The 26,707-nt window shown below is 41.4% G+C and overlaps 2 protein-coding genes across 13 annotated transcripts in view; one reads left to right on the top strand and one right to left on the bottom strand.

Annotated features, from left to right (window-relative positions):
* Positions 1-10,946, top strand: part of BPTF (bromodomain PHD finger transcription factor) — a 136,673-nt gene extending 125,727 nt beyond the window's left edge. For 5 of the 11 annotated variants that reach the window (XM_057713988.1, XM_057713991.1, XM_057713989.1 and 2 more), the window contains 2 exons: positions 2,402-2,588; positions 7,728-10,946. In XM_057713988.1, coding sequence (XP_057569971.1) covers positions 2,402-2,588; positions 7,728-7,764 — 224 coding nt within the window. In that variant the 3' untranslated portion in view covers positions 7,765-10,946. The remainder of the gene's footprint in view (positions 1-2,401; positions 2,589-7,727) is intronic. The other 6 variants (XM_057713990.1, XM_057713992.1, XM_057713995.1 and 3 more) reach the window with 4 other exon arrangements.
* A 1,909-nt stretch (positions 10,947-12,855) lies between these two features.
* On the bottom strand, positions 12,856-17,875 carry C17H17orf58 (chromosome 17 C17orf58 homolog). Of its 2 annotated transcripts, XM_057714000.1 has the most exons (4): positions 17,752-17,875; positions 14,952-15,497; positions 14,509-14,700; positions 12,856-13,827 (listed from the first exon to the last, which is right to left on the bottom strand). In XM_057714000.1, exons 1-4 carry the CDS (start codon positions 17,825-17,827, stop codon positions 13,637-13,639), a joined length of 1,005 nt encoding a protein of 334 aa, XP_057569983.1. In that variant the 5' UTR covers positions 17,828-17,875; the 3' UTR covers positions 12,856-13,636. The 2 variants fall into 2 exon arrangements, with proteins under 2 accessions (XP_057569983.1, XP_057569984.1); XM_057714001.1 differs by lacking the exon at positions 14,952-15,497 and having other exon boundaries at positions 17,752-17,842.
* Between the last annotated feature and the right edge of the window lie 8,832 nt (positions 17,876-26,707).

Here is a 26,707-nt window from a genome sequence, read left to right on the forward strand (position 1 = left end):
GAAAATTTAGGAAATAAAGTAAGAGAAGATAAATGCACTTTTGATCTTTTACTCTCCGAATGCTATAACATTTTGGTGTGTTCTTGTGTGTGTGTGTGTGTGTGTGTGTGTGTGTGTGTGTGTGTAAAAATTGAAATCATATATATATAAAGGAAAAAATTGAGATCATATAATAAATGTTTGTGTCTGGAAGTAATTTTCCTTTGTCATTAATCTTCAGTAACATGATTTTAATGGCTTTGATCTGTAAATTGAATATGCCTTAGCTTATTTAGCCAAAATTCTTTTCTTGAAGAGCTATAATGTTTTCCTGTCTTTTTCTTTTCTTTTTTTAATACCACCAAGATAAACAGCATTTTATGTAGGTACATACATAAAAATAATACAGGTCTCCCAAATATATCGTTGAGAGAAATATGAAAGTTACAGAGCAGTCCCTAGGTTTAAGCAGTAAACAATTGTGTGTTTCCTAAGGGTACGTACATGTGTTTAGAGATGCATAGAAAATGTCTGGAAAGATATAGACTAACTTGAAAATAGTAGCTGCTTCTAGGGGTATGAAGGAGCCAGCAGGAGGAGCAGCTTTTATTTTCTTAAACAGAAATAGGGTATATGGACCATCGTGTTTTATAACACACTTTGTAAACTTGTCAGTAGCTTCTTCCTATCAGCTGTGGTATAGACCTGCATCAGTTTTAATTGTATGAAGTTAAGATAATTTGTTAAATCACTTCCCCCCATAATGGATTTTTCCGGTTGTCTGCAGTTTTTGCTACTATAAGTGACACTTCCATGAACATCTTTGTTCTTACTTATTTTCTTAGGAAAAATTTCTAGAATTAGAATTTCTGTGTCAAAGGGTGTATATACTTTCTAGCTTTTGATGAGTATGTTCAAATTGCGCTTCAGCAGATTGAACCAGTTTCCACTGATAGTGTATATATCTGTACCCTTTTCTCTGCACGCTTGAAAACCCTGAGCATTATCACTCTTTTGAGGAGAAAAGTTTTTCTTTGCAAATTATTTATTTCAAAAGAATATGTTTGATGTGCAAATGCAGATGTTACAGAGCTGTAGGGAAGAAAATGTGAAATTTACCACCACTCTCATCCTCCTTCAGAGGTAGCCTCTGTTAATAGGCGAGTGTTATACTTTGTAATTTCTGCTAATTTGGACAAAGGAAGTGACTCTTTGGCTTTGCCTGTCTTCAGTAACTAGTGATGTGCTTACTGTTTGTACTCTTTCTGCATGAGTTTGCTATTTATGTATTTTGCCATTTGCTCTTGAGATACTCGTACTGTTGTCAGTGTTACTTAAGGGTTATATATATACTAAGGATATTTAAAGTTTTACAGTAATTTTTTTGTCATATGATAGTTTTTAACATGTTTAGTTCAAATCTATTAGTCATTGTGAATTCTGCCTTTAGAGTTGTGTGCCTTTCCCCACCCCAGATAGATAAATACGTACCTCTGTGTTCACCTGGTACTTTTTTTTAAGGGTTATGCATTAAATTGAAATCACAAAATATCCAAACACTACTCCCATACTTTATTACAATCAGTCAATCAGTAAGTGCCTAGAACTTAAGTGAGAATATGGTGATATCCTGGCAGCATGTGTTAAACATTCACTCTTTCTATGCAGCTTACATTACCTACATAGAATGGATGTGCCCAAGTCTTGTTTAGAATTTAATCAGGCTGGGTGCATTTTTGCAGTTGTTCTTGTTTACACATTTTTCCCCTACACATAAACTGGGGCTATCAAAGACGTGTGTGTGTGTTAAAATATATATATAACATAAAATTGCCATTTTAACTGCTTTTATATGCACAATTCAGTGATTAACTACATTCATTTTTGTCCTTGAATTTTAATTCACCTAAGATTACTTTGGCATATAAGGTGAGGTAGAATTTCTCTTCAACTTGTAGGTAGGCCGTTGCCCCAACCCAATTTATTAATGAATTCTTCCTTCCTTCCTTCCTTCCTTCCTTCCTTCCTTCCTTCCTCTCTTTGAAATGACATCCTCAACATACGTGACATTCTTACGCTGAATACAGTTAGGTCTGTTCCTGTTTTGAACTCAGTTCCGTTAATGTTTGTATCATCTTGTACAGTGCCACACTTTTCATTATCACAGCTTTATAATTTTTTAAATGTCTTATAGATTAAATTTTCTCCCACTACTTTCATTTTTCAAATGTTTCTTAGATATTCCTGAACTTTTATTTTTTGAATGAACATTAAAATTATTTTCTCAAGTTCTAAAATAATTATTGAGATTTAGTTTGGAATTGTGTTATCAGTCCTATGCTTGTTTGTCAGAACTGAGGGCAGTATTCACCTTGGAGCAGCCTTAAAGCTTTGAAAACCTTTTACATTTTGTGTTTTTAAGACCTTGCCACCATGGAAGAAAGAGTACAAAGAAGATATTATGAAAAGCTAACGGAATTTGTAGCAGATATGACCAAAATTTTTGATAATTGTCGTTACTACAATCCAAGTGACTCCCCTTTTTACCAGTGTGCAGAAGTTCTTGAATCGTTCTTTGTACAGAAATTGAAAGGATTCAAGGCTAGCAGGTAAGCAGATGTGTTCAGTGCTCTTAATTAATTCAGCTCCTAAGGAGAAGTTGCTGGGGTTGTTTATGATCTGCTTAAAATTGAAGTCATTTTTTAAAATTCAAAAAGCGTTTATAGAATGTAAGATGCTGTCCTAAATGCCACGGGGCACATACAAAGATAGTGGTAGTAAGAGTTCTTTCTCTCACTGAGTTTACAGAAGTATAAAAATGACTGTTCTGTAGGGCAGAGCAAGGGGAAGACTGTGAAGAGGGGATTTAAGCACTTCATCTTTAATTTGTTTGCTGTATCTTTGAAATCATAAATTGTTCTGTTTTTCTGGATTTTTTTCCTGTGGGCAACGCTAGACTGTCATACGAGTCTACAGACCTTTTCTTTGAACCTCTAGTAGCATAAAAGCGTGGAGGAGCTTTGCATGGTATTCAGGTCCTGTGACCTTCGTGCCTTCTCTTTCTGACCTTCAGCACCTTCTCCTTCCCAAGCCCATGACTTTCTTCCTTCTGGAGGCCTGTTTTCCTTTTCTTTGAGAGCTGCCACCTGTCTGTAGCCCTGAGATCCACTGTGCACCGTCCCCCGCCCACCAGCCCCCAAGCTCGATCCGCCCTGGGTAGTCAGGGTGGCTGGATCATGGCTGGGCTGGGGCCTGGGCGTCTGCATTAGCTGTCGAACCCCCAAGGGGCTCTGTGTACTGAAGCGTAAGGACCAATGCTCCACCTAGTCGGTTTTCTCTGAGGAGAATCTTTAGGGTGTTTTGTGTCTCTCCTCCTCCTGTAACAGTAGATCAAGAACTATACTTCAGAGTTCGTTTGCGTAAACTGAAAGTGAGGGACAAGCACAGCTGAAGTATGCAGTCACCTTCTCAGCAAAGGAGTCAAACACTGTAGGCCAGGAAGGAAGGAAAGCAGGTAGGCGGGCAGGCAGTCTAGACCACGAACCGAGAGACGTCACAGAATCTCTAGAACGTTCCCATTTTTATTGTTACCTATCTGTTAACCCATTAGCTGTAAAACTTAAAGTGGAAGAGGACTTCCTTAATATGACAGAGTCCCCAGGAAAATAATAATAAAGGAATAAAAAGGGATAAAGTCAGAGTTGGTGAACAGAATATGGCAGAAGTTACTTAGCTGATGACGTTTCAGCAGATTGTGAAACACACACTCCTCCCCGCGGGCTCCTCAGCAGATGTGACAGCCTGTCGAGCAGTAGGACTCCGGACGCCGCCAACATGGAGGCTGTGAAATAGCATCGAAGGCTAGAGAGCAGGAGGAGAGAGGGGTTAACTGAAGATCTGTATCCGGGCTAGTCACCCTCCTTAACCCGTGTGCAGCCTGCGTAGGAGGCGCAGAGAACTGGAAGGACACAGGGTTCTTCTCCAAAGAAATAGGATAAACCATCTGCAGAGAACTAGACAGAAGAGAATGGGACCCAAAGTAAAATCCCCTGATCTCTGAAGGAGTGGCTCCCTCATTCTAACACTGTGACTCTCAGCAGGATAACGCGCTCACCCCCACCCCGTTAGGGATATTTAGCAGTGCCTGGAGACATTGCTGTTTGTCACACTTGGAGGTGGTAAGTGATACTGGCATCTAATAGGTAGGGGCCGGAGATGCTGCTAAACCTCCTACAGTGCACAGCACAGCCCTCATAACAAAGAACTATCCAGCTCCAAAAGGTCAGTGGTGTTAAGACCGAGAACTCTGATCTGAAGCAAAGCCTGCCAGTCAGTAAGCTGCACACACATGCACAGGGTTCTCCAGGCACCCATCTAGTCTGTTAACGTACTCTTCTTAAGTGTGAACAGACAGTTAGGGATGGCCACATATGTAAGGAAAGCCTGCAATGTAAAGGAGAAAGGTCAAGGTGTAACCGAAAAACAGATTCCAGAGAGAACAAAGAGAACTTTTTTTTTTTTTTTCCAAAGAGAACTTTTTAAAAAACAAAACAAGCCTCTAAATCACATCCTGAGAGAAATTTTAGAAGATATTGCATCTGCAAAATGGTGAACAGGATATTAGGAATAAAGAACAATCTCAGAAAAAGGAAAGAGTAACTAGAAATTTTTTTTAAACTTATTGCACACATTGAAAGTTAAAATCAAGGAACTCTCAATGTAAAGAACAAAAAGACAAGGAGATGAAAAATATGGAAGAACAAAATGTTGTAGAGTATCCAATATTCACTTAATGGAAATTCCAGAAGGAAAGAACAGAGAAGACAGAGGAGAGGAAATTATCAAAAGACTACTAATATAAGAAAAATTTCCTGAGCTGGTGAGAGGCACAAAACTTCAAATCCAAGCAAAGCTGTTCATTCAAAAAATGGTTATTGAGTCCCTGCTGTGTGTCAGATATTGAGTATAGCAGCAGATCAAACCAAGTTCCCGCTTTCCATGAAGCTCACATCCCTGTGGGATCGGGAGATGGAGCGGGGCAGGGCAGAGGTGGTGGAGGGAGGAAGACAGTTGATAAACAAATGTGTAAGCCAGCCAGACAAGTGGGAAAAGGTCCCCCCCTCATATACATTACTGTAAAACCTCCAGGTGCCAAGGATAGAAGCAGCTCTTCTGAAAGCTTCTAAAGAGGATAAAACAATCTATAAAGTAATAGGTATTAGACTGGGATCAGACTTTTCTCTCACAACATGGAATGCTAGAGGATTAAAGAGGGATAAATCCAAAAGTCTGAGGAAAAATGAAGTCTGTGTCCAGCCAAACAATCAAGCTGTAGGGGCAGAATAAATACATTTTCAAGTCATATGGACTCAGAAAGGGCCTCCTTCCCTTGCATCCTTTCTTAGCAAGTTGTTTTAAGGTGTGCACTAGCAAAATAAAGACACAAAGCAAGAAAACAAAAGACCTTGGATTTCAGGAAAGCAAAGAGAATGACTGACCCAGAGTGACATTTGTACAGCAGGCCAGTGCAGCAGGCAGTCCAAACTGGAACAGGAGAATGGAGCACTCCCAGGAGGGATACGTCAGGAGGAAAAAAATGATTCATACATTAAATAAGAATGCAAGGGGTGGGGCTTCCCTGGTGGAACAGTGGTTAAGAATCCACCTGCCAATGCAGGGGACACGGGTTCGAGCCCTGGTCCTCGAAGATCCTACATGCCACAGAGCAACTAAGCCAAAGAGCCACAACTACTGAGCCAGTGCTCTAGAGCCTGCGAGCCCCAACTGTTGAGCCCACGTGCCATAACTACTGAAGCCCATGCACCTAGAGTCTGTGCTCCGCAACAAGAGAAGCCCATGCACCGCAATGAAGAGTAGCCCCAACTTTCCACAGCTAGAGAAAGCCCGTGCGCAGCAATTGAGACCCAATACAGCCAATAAGTTGGTTGATTAATTTTTAAAAAAAGAATGCAAGGGGGGAGAATGAAAGGCAGTTAGAAACTCCATGAAAAATGAAAAGTTGTATAGATTACTAAGAATGCCCTCTTAGCAAAAGAGTAGGTGCTACAGAGAAAAATATTTACACAGCCACAATAATGTAAACCGTCCATTGATTTCCAGCTTTTAGAATCAGTCTACAGACAAAGCTTGGAAAGATTTAATTTTAAATTATAGAGAAATAAAACTTGTACTCAAGAAGTGAGGAGGGAAAATGATTACATGAGCTCAGTTCTCATTTGCCATAACGGGATTTAAACACTATAAAGTTGATAAAATAAGAAATAGCAGTGTAAGAAATCTAACTCCCTAGGAACCAAAAGTTGCAAGTAATTCATCCTAGAGAGCCTGGTCTTAAGTAAAGATAGGAGAGAGGACCACAACTTACAAGCCCTCTGTGCTTTGTACCTCATGTAGTTATTACTGTGATTACATTTATAAAATTGCTTTTTTAAATTGAAGAGGCTTTAGCCTTTGTTGGTAACTGTGAGGTGGGAGGTGGGGGCTTTGAATCCCACCCTGCTGCCAGGCTTACAAGCCGAACACAGAGTGGGGGTGGTAGCAGCTGCAAAACCAAGGAATTGGGGGAAGGAGAGGAGGCCCAGAGGCCAAAACTACATGGTGAAGGGGCCACTCAGGAGAGCTTGCCACCTGGTTCTTTTAGGTAGCTTTTTAGTATATTCTCATTTATATAATTTTCATTAAAGAACATGTGAGCCAATTGAGAAGTTTGCTCAAGTCTGCCTACGTTAATAAAATGAAATGTGCAGAGATGTTAGGGAATTTGTGTTGATTTCCAGACTTAGGGCAGAATGAAACATATATGTAGCCAGTCACTGAAATTTTATTTATTTATGGATTTCCAGTATTTCCTTTGCCATATTTTCCCCATTTTTAATTTGTGATCGCCAGCATTATTTTCATAACTTTTCTTTGTTATTATAATTCATCATTTATATCATCCATGTTCTTTCTTTTCTTACAGATTGTGATATCTTTAGTCTGAATTTTTAACTGGAATCAGAACTGGATGTTGGGGTCACTCTTTCTTTTACTGTACCACGTGATTACCTAATTCACAGTCCCGTCCCTCCCCTGCCCCGAGTTCAGATTAGTTAATATAATTTTTTTTAAAGTTTAAAGAAAAGATGTATAGTAGTAAACAATTTATTCTAACAGCCATGTTGAGCAATGTATTTAAGAATTGTAAACTCCTGGAAGACTGTATTTATATACACTATTGCAGTAGAACATACTTGATAACTGTACAGTAATTTGGTTCACTAACAAAAGTTGTTAATAAAACTGTGAAACTAGAAAGGAGACTTTCTGAACTTTAATAGAAAAATGTGATTTTAATACTGCTTTCTCCTTTTAATAGTTTTTCCTTCATATTCCCCAACTCAGTGTAAATAAGCGCACACACACATCTTTTACCACAATGGTAATGCTTCTGTAAATGTCTCTATTCGTCCCTTTGGCTAAAAATTTTGTATTGGACAAAAATATACATATATAGTTCTCTTTTTTAATATTGGCTTTTTCCAGTGAATTGTGTTTGATGTACAGTGAAAAATTTTAATATTATAGTTTAAAAATTTCTTACTTGTTCTCATATATTTGTTTGCCAAGCGTGAATGAAAGAACATGGCTGCTTTCCCCAGACAGACTGACCTTGGCATCCACATAAAGCATCATTGTTTTAAAAAATGAAGGGTGCTTAATTGTTCCCTTTTTTCTGTATTCTGTAGGTCTCATAACAACAAACTGCAGTCTACAGCTTCTTAAAGTTCAGCGTGTTAACCTAACATAAAACACAGCAAGAATCTGGTTGTCTGAACTATTTTAAATTAAGGAGCCAGATGTTTTTAGTCAGGTTATCCTGACAAGACTTGACCTAAACTTCGTTTTTATTGGTCATAACAGTCCAATTATATTCTTGGCCAATTTTGTCCAACGGACAAGGGAAAAGCAAAGTCAACGACACCATTATCTTGTCAAGATCAAATGGTTTTACTATTGTGGCAGAAGCGGGAAAACTTTGTTTATTGAAAAAAAAAAAAGCAAGCAAGAAAAAAGCTAATATGGGGTCAAGTGTAACTCCATGGAAATGCCACGTCTGCTCTTCAGTGAAGAAGCTGGTTTAGAGTCACAGAAAACTTTCAACTGTATTTATTTATTGTTGCAAAAAAGACGCTTTTTTATTGCTGCCCTCATTTGTCAGCTAATTATTTTTTCTTATAAAATCCAGCCCTGATTACATGTAATCCATTCTGTATCTTATCATGATTCCTGTAGGTAAAAGTACAAGACGACCTCTAGATGTCTTTTCTTTCTATGAAAGGAGCTGCTATGTACACATGTGCACACACACAACTGGGAATCAACAATGAGTTTATTGTTCATAGTAGATAAAAATTAAGCTTGCATAAGGATTGGGCTAAAGTGGTCCTGGACTACAGACTCTGTTGCCTTGAATATAACAGTACAATTTGTCATTTACTCTGCACCAGGCTAAAATGAGTAAAATCTATTTGAAGGTATCTTGTTTGTAAACATTTGTCAGATTCTAATTTTTTTCTTTTTGTATTAAAATTCAACTATGGATGTATATGAAACAAAATAAATGGAGATAATTTTTCTCCCACAGATGGTGTCTTTGAATGTGCGCTAATGATTCTCTGTAAGCCTTTGAGGGGAAAGGGAGGGCTGCAAGGTAAATAAATGAAAGGCAGAAGGATCTGATTGTACCTGTTTCTCCAGGGTAGTAGTGGTCCTTCATCTTACCATTCCCAGCCCACTGTCATCACGTCGGAGAAAAACATTCAGGGGTGCTAATTCTGTTGAACCAATTGATCAGACTAATAAAAAGGGTAATGTGACAAAGTACACATTGCCTTCATCTGTAAGTTACATGATACCAGGCAAATTATCAGTTACAGACCGCTCCTGATATTTTATGAAGGGCATTTTTTTAAATGACTTCATCCTTTTTATATTTGTTTGTTGGATGAGTTGTTTTGGGTTTTTTTCTACGTAAGAAAAAGTAGTGTAAGCAGTAGGGGGAAAAGGTGGCAGCGGAGGAAGGCGTATTTTGCATGTTTTTCCTTTCACTGTTCTAATCTTACACATTGTATTTCTACATTGTAATAATAGCTTCTATGAGACCTGCCATAGTTGGTTTATGCAGCTTTGCAAAAATTTTACTAGATTTTGCACTAATTCGTATTAGCTTTGTCCTACCAAGTTCTGGAATTTATCTAATTATTGTTTTTTAAAAGTTTCCTTCTGTTTAATATCGCCCTGCTATGCAAAACCTTTCCCAGACATTAGTTTCTTAAAAGAAAGATGTTGCTACGGTTCCCGATACTTTCTTATTACAGGCTCAGGTGTACAGTTATTCTGGGTTAATTTTATCTAATGAAGCCCATTCCTTTTTGTACATAAAAATGTCACTTAAACTTATGCTTACAAACTAAAGAGACTAATTGCTCAATATTAAAAACATGGAAACAAAGTTTTTGCTTAAAATATTAACATGGAATAGTTAAATATAGTTTATTTTGTCCTTTTACTTTTAAAAAATGTTACATGTTGTATGCACTGTGCTGATGCAAGAATCCTACATTTTAATGAATTATAAAAATATTCTGCATCTCATCACGTCACAGTATTTCTGTACTATTTATTCATATATATATAGATATAGATATATATATGGGCTTAATCATTTAAAACTTGTTGCAGCAAGAACTTTCCTACCTGTAGGCAATAGATTGCTATGTTTTTAACAGATTGTGGCAAATTTAAACAGCAATTCTTTTTGTACGTAATAGGACATTTCATCCTAGAAAAATAAAGTAATGTTTTTGACATTGGATGTGGTGCAGTTTCTAATGAAACAGTGGTTGGTTGGTTAATATATTTTCTGTAGATGTTGGCATTGCCAAAGTGTACAAAAAAGGTAAATTTTGTGGAAATCCTCAGACCAGGAAGATGTTAATTTCATGTGTATTTAATAGTATAAAGCGTTTTACAATTTCTATCACCATATAACTACATAGACATTTTATAGTTTTATCAACTACAGAGCTTTAGTCTTTCAAAAGTAATTTCTGGAAAAACATGCATTCTTATAGTGTTTCAAAAGCTGCTTTTCTATGAGTATTTGACAAGCTTCTGCTACTCAATAAAATATACATATTACAGCTAATTTGCTTTCAATAATCCAGGTAGTAGAATGCACATTTGTTATACTGTTAGGATTTTTCTACCCAGTCTTTGGGCTTGTATATATGTTTAATTTGCATCAACCAATTTCCTTTGCTAAAAGTATTTTCAATGCTTGTTATATTTCATCTGCCAAGTTCACAATCCTTGAAACCATTTCATAAAAAGTATTTTCATAATACTGGTAAGGCTTTTTTCTCCTACCCAAGTTCTGCAGGATTTGTATTTTAGTTAATGTCCTGCAGTAGTTTTAAAAAAAATTGTGAACTTTCAGAGATATTTTCTAAAGTAAAACAATTACCTTTTTATATTTCAAGTGGCCTGGAGTGTTATTAAGAGATGCTGAGATTTGCTGTTGTTTGTAATCTACCTTCCTGGAATCTGCAAATAAAAGTTCTTTCCCTATTTCTGTTCATTCCTTAGGCAAACTCCCTGCATCTTTGTGTGTTTCTGACCCTAAAGAGCCAGTGTGGGGACCTTTTAAATCTTAGCCTCATCACTGAGGCCATTACTCATATAAGTGTCAGATTTCTTGTCCTTAAAATGAGAATGGGGATCTCTCATGAGCAAAGTAGTGTCTTATAAGTACTTGGGGGAAGGATTTTTAATAAACTGAAATATTCTGAAGTACTTCTGGATGCTTGGAATAAGACACTGAAAAAGACATTTCCTAGAAGATCACACCCCACTTGATCCAGTTTGGACCAAATTCAACTAAAGAAATAAGTGCTATGTTTTTTTGAATGATAAAGTCCTGTACCTGACATTGAAGTTATGCATTGTAGGTAGCTGGTCAGTTTTTAGGTGTTTGCCTATACCTGTGTTTGATAACCTTAAAAATTATTTTAAGAGAAATATAAACAGTGCCAACTGATACCTTTAAAAGATAGTTAAAAGCTAGTACAAAAAAAAAAGGTGTATATGTTTTATAGACCTTTCCCTACCAAAAGAAAAACACTTTCTTCCTCTTGAGTTCCAACAGCTTAATGGAAGGAGGAATGTGCTGAGTTACCCTTGGAGGCAACAGAGTATTTTATTGTGCCAGTGATCCTTTAGTCTTTGGAGCGCACATACACACATGCTAAGAAAAAGTCTATCAACAGGACAAAAGAATTCAGAACCACAGTGAATTTGGGAATTAAAATTTTCCATAAAATTAAAGGACTGTATCCAAGGTACTAACTGAATATTGAAAAGATTCTTTTTAAACTGTTTTGCCTAACCTGGAATTATCGGTCTGTTGTTCACCGCTTCCCGTCCATATCCCCATGCATGCCTCTCTTCTACCTCATTTGAGCCTCACTTTTTTTTTTTTTTGCCCGCTCCACGGGGCATGTGGGATCTTAGTTCCCCGACCAGGAATCAAACTTGTGCCCCTGCAGTGGGAGCTTGGAGTCTTAACCACTGGACCGCCAGGGAAGTCCCAAGCCTCACCCATCTTTCATTGTAAACCTGATCTTGAATGATGGCCTTAATTTTACAAGGCAGTTTCCAAAAAGCTGGCCTGCTTGTGTTTGCCAAGGTGTACATACTAACCATGTGATCTCCAAGTATCACACAGATCACAGTTTTGGCACTTTTTGTGTGATCCCAAAACTTCTCAGAAACTGAGTATTATCAAAGCAATCTAATCAAACCATAACCCTGAGGCTTATATAAAAGTGATTTTTTTTTCCTCTCTTTTAAACCACAGCTATTTATGACACTTCACTTTTTTTTTAAACCACAGCTATTTATAACACTTCACCTGACCATCCAATTAATAATTTATCTATTTGGCCATTTTGTAATTTTCCCATACCATGGTACTCAGGATCACCACTTAGCCATTTGATATTTAAAAATTTGGCTTTGGTTTTGTGACTGGTGCTCCTTCTTAGTTAATTTTTATCTTAAAGAAAACTAACCCAGAAGCTCTGCCTTCACTGCATACTGCCAATGGTTTGTGTAATAATGCAGCGGATTCCCAAGAAGCAATTCTAGGATAATTTTTAATAAGCTTGGGCAAGACTCATTCTTGGCAAATTCTCTAAAAATCCCTCAGTTTAGTGCTTTACCACGGAATAGTCAGAACCTCTCAACTTTTATTTTACCTCTTGGCCCCCTGTTTGGGACAAATAAGGTAACAGTATCTCCCACCACAATCAGATGTTATGTCTTACGCTGTGAAGTCTCTCTGTGCTGTCCTGACATCCCGTGCGTATATAGTGCTTCTGTGAGGCCATCAAAGACCCTTTGCCATTACAGACTGATGACACAGCTTGAGCTCCAGAGTGCATCTCCCGTGAGACCAAATGGGCTGTTTTTCTCTCTTCAGTGCAGTTCTTTTTTATCTTTCTTTAGGCAGTAATCTTCAGCTATGGATTATCAGTGACTCTATTCACAGTGTTTCAAATGAACTAAAGCACAGCTTGGTCTTCTGGAAAAAATAAACTGTTAATGTCTTTGTGGGCTCAGGTATACAATCAATAATAAATTCAGTTTGTGATTAAATCTTTTTCAAGCCAACTGGAAAGTGTTTAAAATTCACATGCTTGCAAGCCATCATTAAATATTGGTTCCAGGGTTTTGGGAATAAGTTTGAGAAATGCTTTCTCCCAAACCTTTTGGGGCTGAGTGAGGCTAAAAAAACCAGGTGCATCCAAGATCTGATTTCACAGCAAGATTTACTGCTTTACAAACACAAACATGATACTTGGTCTTAATAGAAAAATGACATCAGATACACCCAGAATATATTTGGCATTGGGATAGCTGCCAGTACAGCACAAAACAGGATTTTAGAAGCAGGGAGGCATGAAAATAAACTGTATCTTATATTTTGGTACATCAGGAACACTTGTTTGAACAAACACTTGTTTGTGTGAATTAAGCCCTTCAGTACTTTAAGTGTAAAATAAAACTTTAACACTTGTCTCGGACTCCGACTTTAAGTGTTTGATCTAAATGTGATCTAAATGACATTTCATACGTCTGACTAGTGCACTTACTGTTATGTACAGAATTTAAAATGTGATGGTTTTAGTATAACATTTGGTTTGATACATGATATAAACTATTCAAAATTGTATATTTAAAATGAAGGAAATGTTTTTGTGAACTATTTCTACTGAAGAATGTATTTAAATTAAAATAATTAAAAATAAACAACATGAAGCAGTGATCTGTTAACTGGACAGGTCAGTTATCTGAGCTTGTGTAACTGGCACACCAGTTGAATAAATTCACGGCGCTCAGAGGCATAACCATTTAAGAAGCATGTGTAAATAAGAAAGTGACAACTCAAGGTGAGAGTTGGGACTTTGCAACTAGTTCGTAAAGGAGCTGTGTGCCCTATTCTAAAGGAAAATCCCATTGCATGATGATAGGCCTTTCCTGTCTTGCTGAATTCCAAGTCTCTTATGATCCAGAAATGCCAGGCTGGTTTGTTTCAAATGCATTGGGTGTGAACTGCCCCTTGCACTTGTCCATCCCTTTTCCGGTTAAATCTTTTCACATAGCTGCTGCTGCTCCTGAGTAGTCCATCTCCTGGCCGGAGGCGCCCTCTCAGGACCTGAAGCAGAGCTGTAGGTAGCTGCCTTCTCTTATGGTAGATGTGGCCCATCACAATATACCTGCTGCCTGGGTGGGGGGGAAAAAGCCAGAATGTAAATTCATCGTATCTTTCAAATGCCACCTAACAATAAGAAAATGTAAGGCCTTTAAAAAATGCCTAACCTTGAATCTATTATCTTGCTGCAAATGTTGAATCTCAGACATTTAAACCTCAGACAGCAGGTGGAAACAGCCTAGTGACCTTTATAATATAATCAGATTACTCAGCCTGTAAACAGCCAACACTAGGAACGAAGGGCATCATCACTGCCTATCAGCAGGATTTTACAGAGCACATCTCCAGAGAGACGTGGCAGTGGGCGTTGCCCGCCCCGCAAACACAACCCCCCAAAAGACGGCTCTAAACTCAGTTTAAACGGCCCCTTAGGCATCCCTTCTGGCAACGGTGTTTCGTCATTCACTCCACTTGTCAACAGATACTCAGTGCCCGCTTTGTGCCAATCCGCGCAGTTCCCGTCTTGAACCCGAGGCGCGGGGGGGTGTTCGCCGATGGGAATTTAAATCAGAGAGTGGCCGAAATAATACCTGTCGTCTAAATCCTATTCATTTTAGAATACCCCTCCCCACCAAAAAAAAAAAAAAAAAAGGTACTGGGGTGACCGACAGAGAGCCGGCTGTGGCATATCCAAGCTACAATGGTGACATAAAGAACAGATAGAAAATGGTCACTTAGATCAGTTTCAATACCAGGTTTAAATTCTGGACATGGCTTATTGCAACTAGAGGAGTCTAGGGCTAATATGTGGACTCGGAAGAAAAACCCGTCCGGAGTGATGTACAGGCGGTTCATCTTGTACAGCCCGTCCCGGTCCACCAGCAGAGTCACCAGCCGGATGCCTGTGCCGAGGACGTCCACATCGTGCACGATTCCGTTCACCGCTGCTTTCAAAAAACAAAGAGTTTGAAGAAAGGCATAGCGCTCACATCCTCCTTCTCTCCCCAGTGCGTTTCTAACAAGTCACGAAACAGTCCACACGGCTCTGGGGCTCGCAGGACCGAGGGGGTGGGTTTCTCTGGGGTTTGGTTTTAGGGGTCCCGGTGCACAGCCAGGCGCTCTCGGCTCGGAAAGGCTCGCCCCGCGGCCTGGGCTCGGCCGCGCGGGCCCGGGAGGAGCGGCGGGCGGGGCTCACCGAACTCGCTGGCGCAGTAGGACTCGCGCTCGTCCCAGTCCGCCCCGCAGGCGCGCGCGCAGGGCTCGGCGCCGGGCTCCGCGTCCTCCCTCGGCGGCACGCTGAGGCGCGGCGGCGGCGGCGCGGGCGCGGGCGCGGGCCCCGGGGGCGGCGCGGCGGCGCGCGGCCGGTTGGGGTGGGCGGGGCCGGCGGGGGCCTCGGCAGCGCGCGTGGGAGGCCGCGCGGCCGGGAGGCGCAGGGCCCGGGCGCGCGAGCGCCGCGGGGAGTCGTCCAGCGCGGGCGCGCGGCGCGGCGACGCGCGGTTCTCGGCCTGCGAGAGGCGCGGGCTCGGCGGGCCGGCGGGCGCGCGCGCGGCCTCCCGGAAGCCGGCCCTGTTCTCGGCGGGCGGCGGGGCCTTCCGGCGCCGCAGGTCCGACCCGGCGCGGGGAGCGGCCTCAGCGGCGCGCGGCCGCCGCGCGGTCTCGGGGAGCGGCTGCGCCCCGGGCGCAGGCGTCTCCGCGCTCGGGCCGCCGCCGGGGTCGGGCTTCCGGTTGTGGGGCGGCGAGGCTGTAGGGAGAGCAGAAGAGAGGCCCGGGAGGCCGTCAGGGCAGGAGAGGCCGGGGAGGCTGAGAGCAGAGGGGAGGGGAGGCGGGTGGCCGGGAGGGGTAGGGAAAGGGGAGGCTGAGAGGGGAAGGAGGGAAGAGGGGAGGGGGTAAGGGGGGAGGCCGGGAGGCGGGGAGGAGAGGTGAGGCCGGGGAGGCTGAGAGAGGGGGGAAGGTGGGCAGAGGCCGATGTGGGGGGCGGGAGAAGAAAGGGCTGTGGAGGGGAGAGGAGATGGGGGACAGTGTAAACTCAGCGTACACCTGCGAGAGGCGACATGGAGAGGCCAGCAGGGCTGGAGGTGGGGGAAAGAGCACGGGAGGGGGTAGAGGAAGGCGCCCCAGCTTGTGGGGAGTGCAGGTTTCCTAGGCCCCGAGGGAAGACGGAGATGAGGGTCTCGCCCTCTAAGAATGAGGGCAACCAAGAACATTTTTCTCACCACATGGGAACATTTCATCCTGTTAAGGAACCTTTGCAAACCAGTAGCTTTTAAGATTACAACAACCTGTTTGTTCTAGGACTAAACATAACTGACAACTTTGGTTAAATAACAAACTCTTTTAGCCCTTTCTTTTATATATATATATAAACATCCGCCTCTTTGCTATGTACAGTTTGTTGAGAAAGTACCAAGAGCAAACCCCAGGGGGAAAGGTCTCGTATTACAGGTTCTCCTAATTGTTTAAGCGCCCCTGACAACAGAACTATTTGGTTTTCCCATCCGTGTTTACACTGTCATCTTGGTCTCTGCAGAATCGAGCATTTGTTAGTGGATTTTTATCTGGCTTCTTGGACACCACTTAGTAAACCACAGCTTAGAAAGATGTTTAAAGCGTGGTTGGGAGGCAAAGGCCCCTGGTTAAGTGTAAAAACACACACATCGCTTACATTGTGACCCACACCCACCCCTTTCCATGGTAGAGAAAACGCTCCTAAATGGCATGGCAGGAAAGCAGATTTTGAAATTATGAGTGATTTTCCCCAGCTCTGTAGGCAGGTTGGTGAGCAAACTTCAGCCAGCTTAGAAGCCGGGCAAATTTCCATGCCCAGTTACACAATATCACCTCCCCGTTTGCCTGGGTCCCGGCGCCCTCCAGACGGGCATACGAGCCCATCTTTATTTTTCTATTGTCTTAACGGCTGGTTTTCAGCCTTTCTCTCCTCTAGCATGAAGAGCTTGGTCTGCTCATTCGCAGTTCTTGCAACACTTCATTTAAAGTGATTTATCTTGCCAAATTGACAATCTCCTTTAAAATCAGCTTTCACCCAGCAATAATAGCCGGTTATAGTTCATGTTTTTGCAGAGAGGTTGATTCTGACTCATTATGTCCAACGTTGCCCATGCACAGCTGAATAAAGTTCTGGTGGATATCCAATTCCTGACTGTCAACTGTTGACCTCACAACTGCTTCCCCATTGATATCACCATCTGTTGTCATGGGAAAGATTGTCTGATATTTGGGTTAAATGCCACTGAAGTCATTCAATTTCCATGTGGAAAAATAACCCAAAGTAAATTGCCCTGTGAGGTGCGGAAGCTGTTTTTCCCAGAGATAGTGAATCGAACAGAACATCCAAAAAAAGCCAAACAAAAACACCTCCCCGCAGAGAACCTCTTATTTTTTTCATTCCCTAATTTTCATCTCATGCATGAAATTGTATATGTGTGTGTGTGTGTGTGTGTGTTTTAGGGACTCAGGTGTCCCAAGGCCATTGGTTGGGGCTGCAGGGAGAGGGGAGAAAGGTCCGATTTCGGCTCCCTCCGCCCCCAGCCCCGGCGGGGCGCGCCCAGCGCCTCTGATCGCCGGCGGGACGGGGACCGGGGCTCAGGGCGGACCCCGCGCTCCTCCGGGCGCCCGCCGCCCGCCGCGTCCCGCGAGCCCGGCCCGCACGGCTCCCGAAAGGCGCGTCACGACCCCTTTTGACACTTTCCCTCCTCTGTGATGAAGCAACTACTTAACATGCAAAGTTTTCTCCAGTCTGCCCGGCTCGCTCGAGATCATGTCAGTAGCTGAACAACTGCCTTCATTCCGAAAAGGCTGCCAAGACACACACAATCTTGGGGACACATTTTGCTCCTTCCGAACACGAACACGGACCTGGAGTCTCCTCTCTGGCAAGCCCTGACCCCTTTCTCGTCCCGCCCTTCATCGCGCCCTCTCCCCAGTTCGTCCCCGGATCCCAGTCCCTCTCCCAGGGCTCAGCATTTTATCGATCTTACCTTTTCTCTCCGCCACTGGGGCTTCGGGAGATGATCCAACGATCAAACAGAGGAGCCAGAACGCTCTAGCTGTCATGTTTGTAGACACGGTTCCCAGGCGCTAAAACTGAGCCTGGGCTTTTGCTCTTTCTCTCCCCCCACCCCTTCTCCACACCCCCACCCCCGTTCATGCTAATGAGGGGCAGCCTTTGGGGAAACGGGAATCACTCACTGAACAGACCATCGGAACAAAACCGAGCTGCAGGGATTTCTCCCACCTCCTAAGGGGGACGAGCACGTGGCCTCTCAAAGTTGTCTCTGGGAACGTCTGTCCTGCGATCTGTGGGCAATGAGAGCATCAAATCCTGCACTTTAAACCCGTGGGGGTTTGCGGGCTGGGGTTGGGTGGAGGAGAGGGCGGGGTGGCCAGTGGAGAGAAGAAGGGTGTTGAGGGGCTGAGGGACAGGGTGGAGGAGAATGAGGGATAGGGAGATTTTTCTAGATTAAGTCAACAACAGATAGGCAATTTAGAGCTTAAGACAATTTGGGCTTGTTGAAAGGCGGCGATTCCAGATGACAGAAAATTCATCCCAGAATGTGTCAGGGATTCTGAGAGGAACCGAGTCAATACCTCCTAGGTTTGGTTATACTATCTTACTATATATAGAATACTTATATTCTAGAATCATAAAGAGAAAAAAGCCTCAGTAAAATAGCTTTTCTTCTCCCTCCCCTGCCCTCAATTGAAGTTGGTCTCTAGTTGGCTAGATTCATAAGCCCATACAAGTGCCTTTTACCCACTAGGAACTAGAGGATAAAAAAGTAAAAATCCTTCCCAGCTCTCTAATGATGGCTTATCTCCTCAAGAAAGGTGGGGGAAATTTTTTTTTCTTTCTAAGAAAAACTCATTCACTACTTAGGTCTGAATTCCTGAAATGGCTCTGTATATTGGTCCTGAGCTAAGGACACTGTCCCTCAGATTGAACAGAAACAGCATTCTCCAAAGGGGGAAGTAAGCTCACCGTACTAAACCCACAGCCTTACCGACATGTATCTCATTTCAACAACTTCAAATCCAAAAGGATGGGAAAATGCATTGAGAGGAAGGCATTTTTATCTGAAGCACATGAGCCAACAGTGAGGTGCAGCTGCTAAAAGAAAAAACAAACTTTTGTTGCACTAATATCTTATGTCTCAAAAATAATAGTGCTAGTTGACTGATCAGATTCTGGGGGGATCATGTTTTCAAGAAAGACACTGGAAGGCTAGAAGGAAAACAATAGGGTAGTGAGAGGGCTGGACTCCATCATGGTCAAGTTCTTTGGGAGGAACTGAGGTTAGACAGCCTAGACACAGAAAAATATTTGTTATATTTTGGGAAAGAACCAGTAGGTAGACGTTATGAAGTGAGAGGCTTAATTTCAGTTTAAGAAAGAATATTCTAACAAATGCAGTCTTGAAGAAAGCAGGCTGCTTTGAGATATTGTAACTGATATCCTGGCCAACTGGGGTATCCAAAGAGAACATGATTCAAGGATACTGTAGAACAGTTTCCTGAATTAGGTGTGTTGCGGTTTGAGGGATACAGTGAGATAAATATGTTCTAGGCGGGAGTTGGCTGCCCGGTTACAGGCTGACAATTTGTTGGAGGGGGTTACTATGTCTGTAGTCTGGTCCTCAACTTTCCTTAGCTTGAAACTCAATTTTGTCAGTGGGTCAGATCTGTGGGTCCAACTCATGTTAACCAAACTCATAAAAAGCAGATGTATAAACAGAATGTCACTAATTTGTAATAGAGAGGATATAGCAAATGTGATTCAGTGGTTTAATTATTAATCAGAAGTTTGCCTGTTGAGCACTACATAAAATTGCAGTTGTAGGTGGACTAATTTTCCCTCATTCAAGTTTTAGAGGAGCAAATTCTCTATTTCCTCCAAAAGAGAATATCTCTTCAATCACTGCAAGGCTCGTATACACCAGTCAGTGTCTCCAGATTCTGGCCAAGACCAAAACACACTGTGAAATTCATGCTTTGGGGTTTATAACTTATAGATGTTCTTAGATCCCCTGCTTTCACATACTTTTTTTTTAAGTCAAGTGGAATAAAATTAATTAGTCTTAAGCTTTCTCAGTTACAACCACATCTCAGACATAGCTGCCTGAGATTATATTCAAGTCACCCAGATCCGATTTGGGGTTTTCCCGAAACTCTTCTGTTGCAGGAATGTTGTGAATGCCCTGAAGCCCACACCCTGAAATGCAGAGGCAGAGAGCTGACTGGAAGGCTCCTAGAGGTGCCCAGGGTGGCACCAGCCTGGAAGAACCTGCCAGGATCCAAGGCTGCATCTTGGGCAGCACACGGTTTGTAGGCACAGGAGCCATATTCATGGTGGAAAGCACAAAGAGCTCGAAGAGACTGAACTATGTGAGCCAGAATACCTCTTTTTTAATTTGCAACAAGAAATCAACTCACGCAGACCTGCAGGCTTGTTAGCCTGGCTAGTGTTCTCTTTCTATAAACAAGTCACCTGGGAAGCCAAATTATCATCAAGGTGCTTGGTAATATAAACCAGATCACGAGGAGTTTGTCATGTGATTGGAATGTTTAAAAGTATTGGTTTCTCATATCAACTGGAAAGATTGGAAGAATCTAAAAGCCTAACTGCCTTCCTCTCCCCTGCCAGTTTCTGGCATTTTGAGTGTATCTTTCCAGTTTGCAAATATTTGTTGAGCATCTACTGTGTGTTATATAATAAAGAATTTGTGCCAGCTTCCTTTAACTCTTGGAATTTCCCAAGTGATGGAAGCATCTTAATTATTCATGAGCTTCCTGGATCACACCTGAGTTTATGCTAATGTGGTGACTCTAGGAGGGCCCCTTGATAGCTTAGGGCTGGGAGCTGGTCATCAGAAAGGCCAAGGATGCAATTAGAGGGTTGGGGTTTTGAGCCAGTCTGACCTCTGGGGAGGAGAGAGAGGCTGGAGATTGGGTTCAATTGGATGGTCGGTGATTTAACCCATCACGCCAGCTTAATGAAACCCAGTGACAACTCAGTGGAGCTTCCTGGTGGGTAACCACACTGATGTGCTAGAAGGAGGATATGCTGTGGTCCATGGAGAGAGAACCCTGAAGCATTTGAGACCCTCGCAGATCTTGCCCTATGTGTCTCTTCACTTGGCTGGATCTCATTTGTATCCTGTATAATAAAACTTCGATCGTAAGTATAGCACTTTCCTGAGTTCTGTGAGTCATTGTAGAGAATTATCAAACCAGAGAGGAATCATGAGAACCCCTAGATTTGTACTCAGCTGTCTGAGATGAGGGTAGTCTTGTTCTAGATCATCTGCCCTTTAACTAGTGAGGTCTGCACTAACTCTGAGTGGTTACTGTCAGAACTGAATTGCAGCCCAGCACTTGGTATGAAAACCACGTGCCAGGCATTTTAGAAGCCAGAAATACCCGGCGTCATCATCCTTTTTAAAAAAGGGTGCAATACTGTTGCTCTGATTCCCATTTGGTACATTAGGGTCCTGTTTCTAGTTTTTTGTTTTTTTTTTTAATTATATTTTTGGCTGTGTTGGTTTTTGTTGCTGTGCGCAGGCTTTCTCTAGTTGTAGCAAGGGAGGGCTACTCTTTGTCGCGGTTGTGTGGGCCTCTCAATGTGGGGACTTCTCTCGTTGCAGAGCACGGCCCTAGGTGTGCGGGCTTCAGTAGTTGCAGCATGCGGGCTCGGTAGTTATGACTCATGGGCTCTAGAGCACAGGCTCAGTAGATGTGGTGCACGGGCTTAGTTGCCCCTTGGCATGTGGGATCTTCCCAGAACAGTGCTGGAATCTTCGTCCCCTGCATTAGCAGGCGAATTCTTAACCACTGCACCACCACTGAAGTTCCCTGTTCTAGTTCTTGTTCAGGACCATCTTGATTGGGACCAAGGTGTCTGCAGATTCTTTAGGCTCTTACAGATAGCTGCTAGGTTAACTCCCACAGGCACCGGGTTCAGTCCTGAAATATTGGGACATAAATCCTCCCCTCAAGTGGCTCACAGACTGCAGTGGGAAATGACATTCAGTTATAGTGTTAAGTGCAATATTAAAAAGCTACACCAGTTAGAGAGAAAGGAGACGTCACATAAACTCTGGTTTGAAGAACGACTGGGTCTCACCAAGTAGACCAAGGAGGGCAGGCATTGCAGACTGAGACAAAGGCCCTGGGTTACAAGAGCGCGTGAGTCCACTCAGGCCCAGGAAGCATGGTGGCTCTCTAGGGAAAGAGCCCCAATGAGGGAAGGTGCTGAGAACCTCGATGCCCTACAGACGGACTTTCCACAGACAATGGGAAGTAGCTGCTATTTATTTATTTATTTATTTATCGCCAGCTTAGTTGCCTGATCAGGGATCAAACCCAGGGCACGGCAGTGAAAACACCGGGTCCTAACCACTGAATTGCCAGGGAATTCCCTAAGTAGCTCCTTTTTAATTCTTGATTTTGTTTTCCTAATACTCTACATTATTGTAATGAAAAGTCTGGAAAATAAAAAAAGAGTAGACAGAAGGAGAACTACCACCATCACCCCCAACAATCACTGCAACATTCCCATGTTTTTCCTTCCAGACTCTGTCTTAGATACCATTTTCACACAGATGCCATCAGAGGACCAACACTATTTTGAATCCTATGTTGTTCACATGACACCATGACAAGGGCACTTCCCCATTTCACCTGTCATGTATACAATTTTGTATTCGGCTTTTATTCAGTCAAAATTATTACAGACTCTGTAGATATGAAATCTCATAAGTGTGTAGTATGTTCTCATTTAGACAAATCATCATTTACGAACATTTTAGGCTGTTTTCAATTTTTGCTATTGTTAAACATTCCGTGTCCACGTTAACAAAGGAATGAGTGTACTGAGACATACTGAAATACTCTAGAGTGGGGTTTCTCCACCTCTGGCACTATTGACATTTTGGGTGAGATAATTCTTTGTTGTGTGTTGTTAACCCGTAACTCTGGCTTTATCTGCTGGATACCAGTAGCGCCCCCCACCTCCAGTTGTGATGACCTAAACTGTCTGCAGACATTGCCAGATGTCTCCTGGGGACAAAATTATGAACCATATTCATTGCTAGACAGCAATCAAATTAAATAAGCTACAATTACAAAAGCAAAATATTGATGAATCTCATAAACGTGATATCAAGTAAAAGAAATTTGACACAAAAGACTATATACTATGTCATTTTCATTTCCATAAATTCACAAATAGACAAAATTAATCAATGGAGTTAAAAGTCAGGATATGGTTATCTTGGGGATGGGTAGTGACTGGAAAGAATACAGGGGGAGGTGTTCTGTGGTGTTGAAGTGTATAGTTTGATCTATTAATTTTTGATATCTTAAATAAGAAAGGTTACTGTTGGGACTTCCCTGGTGGTCTAGTGGTTAAGACTCCATGCTTCCACTGCAGAGGGCAAGGGTTCGATCCATAGTGGGGAAACTAAGATCCCACATGCCATAAATAAATTTTAAAAAATTTTAAATAAAAAAAGAACAAGTTGTTCTTTAAAAAAAGAAGAAGAAATGTTACTGAGACTTCCCTGGTGGTGCAGTGGTTAAGAATTTGCTGCCAACGCAGGGGATACGGGTTCGATCCCTGGTCCGGGAAGATCCCACACGCCAGCGGAGCAACTCAGCCCATGCACCACAACTACTGTGGCTGCGCTCTAGAGCCCGAGAGCCACAGCTACTGAGCCCACATGCCACAACCACTGAAACCCATGCCTTAGAGCCCGTGCTCTGCAACAAGAGAAGCCAACGCACTGCAATGAAGAGTAGCCCCCGCTCATCACAACTAGAGAAAGCCCGCACAGCAGTGAAGACTCAATGCAGCCAATAATAAATAAATAAACAAATAAATAAACATAAAAAAAAATGTTACTGTTTATATAGTCAAACCTATTGGTTATTTTTTTGTGATGTCTTCCATCCCTTTATGTATACAAGCAGTACATATTCATAGCAGAATAATTAGATATTACAGATTAGAAAAAAGAAAAAGATCAACTATAATCCTATTGTCTAGAAAAAACTACTATAAATATTTTGATGGATCAATTTCCAGACTTTGTGAATTCCCTTGCGCTCCAGTGGTTAGGACTCCTTGCTTTCACTACTAAGGGCGCAGTTTCGACCCCTGGTCAGGGAACAGAGATCCTGAAAGCAGTGTGATGCGGCCACAAAAAAAAAAGGGGACCAAAAACTTTCCAGACTTTTTTCCTACACATATATGTACGTGTAACTATGTTACATACTTTCTTTACATAAAAAATGGGAACATGGTATATACATATTTTATGACATGGTTTTAAAATTTTTAATGATATGGTAATGTCTTTTCATTTCAATAAATATAGGATTCCATGATAATTTTTTAAATTAATTAATTTATTTATTTTATTGGCTGTGTTGGGTCTTCGTTGCTGCACACGGGCTTTCTCTAGTTGCAGCGAGCAGGGGCTACTCTTCCTTGTGGTGTGTGGGCTTCTCATTGCGGTGGCCTTTCTTGTTGCAAAGCACGGGCTCTAGGCACGTGGGCTTCAGTAGTTGCGGCACATGGGCTCAGTAGTTGTGGCTCACGGGCTCTAGAGCGCAGGCTCAATAGTTGTGGCTCATGGGCTTAGTTGCTCCGCGGCATGTGGTATCTTCCTGTGGCAGGGCTCAAACCCATGGTCCCTGCATTGGCAGGCGGATTCTTACCCACTGCGCCACCTAGGAAGTCCTCCATGATCATTTTTAATGACTGAATTCCTAGACTATTACATTGCTGAGTCAAAAGACATGATAATTTCAATATTTTTGCTCTGTATTGGTGAATTGTTTCCCAGATATGTATCAGTTTATACTGGCCATCAATTATTGTAGGTCTGTAATAATGACTATTTCTCTACATTGGAATATCAAATCATCGTTTGATATTCTTGCTGTTCTGAAGAGTTTTTTTTTTTAATTTCTCTTTTTAAAAAATTTACATTTCTTTGCTCGTCATATTGCACATTTTTTCACAGATTTATTGGCCATTTGGATTTCTTTTGTTAATGGTCAGTTCATATTCTTTGTCTATTTATTAGAATGCTCAGATTTTCCTTTATGATTTTTAGCTATTTATAGCCTCAGAATTTTAACCCTTTGTCTTTTTATATATATCAGAAATATTTCTTCACAGAGTTTCATGTGATTTTAAGCTTTTTAGTGACTTTTTGGCCATAGAACTTTTAAATTTTGTATAGTAAAATCCATCAACCTTTTGTTTAACAATTTCCCTGTTGTCTTTTGTTGTCATGTTTAGAAAGACTTTCTCTAACGCAAAATTTTATACATATATTTTTTCTAGTGCTTGTAGTTAAATCTTGATCCCATCTGGAAATTATTTTGGTACATAGTATGAGGTAAGAATCTAATTTTATTTTTTTCTTAAATAACTAGAAAGTTGTCTAATCCAATTGGCAAATAAATTTATCCTTTCCCAAATGTGAGATGTCACCTTTAACATGGAGAGTATTAGCTTCTAATAAATGTAGGTCTATTTCTAGACTTTCTTCTCTTTTACTTCATCTGTTTATTTCCGTGCCTATCTGCCTACAATGAGACATTGTTATAATTATAGTGACTTGTAATATATCTCTCTTTTCAAAAATTGTTTTGACTATTATAGTTTTCTTTCCCATGTGAACTTTAGGATTATTCTGCAAAGTTAAAAAAAATCCAACAGAATTTGCATTAAATTAAAATTGCAATAAATATGCATTAAACATGTAGATTTGTAAAGGAATTGACAACCGTCATGTATTGTCTTTCTAGCCATGAAAATGGAATATCTCTAGACTTCTTTGAGTCTTTTCCCTCTATCAGAATGTTATCCTTTTCTTCACCTAAGCTCTAAACGTTTCCTGGGTAATGTGGAAAGGACCTTTATTTCCTTTCCTAACTGGTTTTCGTAGGTGTATAGATAAGGTACTGTTTTGTGTATATCCATATTTATTGCTTATATCCCAATTTGTGTATATACAAAAATATTTCAAACTATTTTCCATAGATTCCCTTGGGTTTTCCCAGTAGAAAACTGTATAATTTATAAATAATGATATTTTGCCTCTTCCTCTCAAATGTGTATAAAATTTTTGTATTGCATTGATGAGAACTTTACAAACCGTCAAATAATAGCAATCATAGTCACCATCTTTGCTTTATAGATATCTCTCATTTACAGGGACCACCTCAAATGTTTCACTTTCAAATGAATAAGACTTCATTTTGCTTCAAGTACATCCACACCATTTCAACAAATATTCCTATTCTTTTGTTACTTTCTTAATACTGATTTTCTGATTGTGTCTTCCATGTATTTTATCTTCTCACTCATCAGTTTTATCTCTTTATCCTTTTTCCTTTTCATCCTGATTTCACTTTCAGTAGCATCAACTATGCATTTGGCTCCTTCCAATAAGGAATTTAATGCTAAGGAATTATTATTAGTTAGTTCTTTTTTGTTGTTCATCCTTTTGTTCTCTCATCTCAGTCTACTCCCTGCTTATAATTTCCTGATTCACAAGCACCATTTCTTCTTGTGCTTTTGTGAAAATGTCTGTTCCTTGAAATTGTCTTTGGGATTCCTTGTCCTCATCTGAGGTATATCTTCCTCGGAGCATTTTTAAGGGGAAAATTACATTCAGAAAGCTATTGAGAGAATTCCCTGGTGGTCCAGTGGTTAGGACTTGGCGCTTTCACTGCTGTGGGCCCTGGGGTTCAACCCCTGGTCAAGGAACTAAGAACCAGCAAGCTGCACAGTGCAGCCAAAAAAAAAAGAAAGAAAGAAAGAAAGAAAAACAGAAAGCTATTGAAAATAATACAACGAATACCCGCACAAGCATGACCCAGTTTCCCAGTTTTATCAACTCAATAATTTTTTCCTTATTT

Source organism: Hippopotamus amphibius, chromosome 17, assembly GCF_030028045.1.
Source record: "Hippopotamus amphibius kiboko isolate mHipAmp2 chromosome 17, mHipAmp2.hap2, whole genome shotgun sequence".
Classification (NCBI taxonomy): domain Eukaryota; kingdom Metazoa; phylum Chordata; class Mammalia; order Artiodactyla; family Hippopotamidae; genus Hippopotamus; species Hippopotamus amphibius.

Coding starts and splice junctions, on each gene's coding strand:
- C17H17orf58 (XM_057714000.1), bottom strand. CDS start 17,827: ATGACAGCTAGAGCGTTCTGGCTCCTCTGTTTGATCGTTGGATCATCT. Junction 14,701..14,951: donor CTACTGCGCCAGCGAGTTCG/GTGAGCCCCGCC, acceptor TTTTGAAAGCAG/CGGTGAACGGAATCGTGCAC. Junction 13,828..14,508: donor ATGTCCAGAATTTAAACCTG/GTATTGAAACTG, acceptor CCCCCCACCCAG/GCAGCAGGTATATTGTGATG.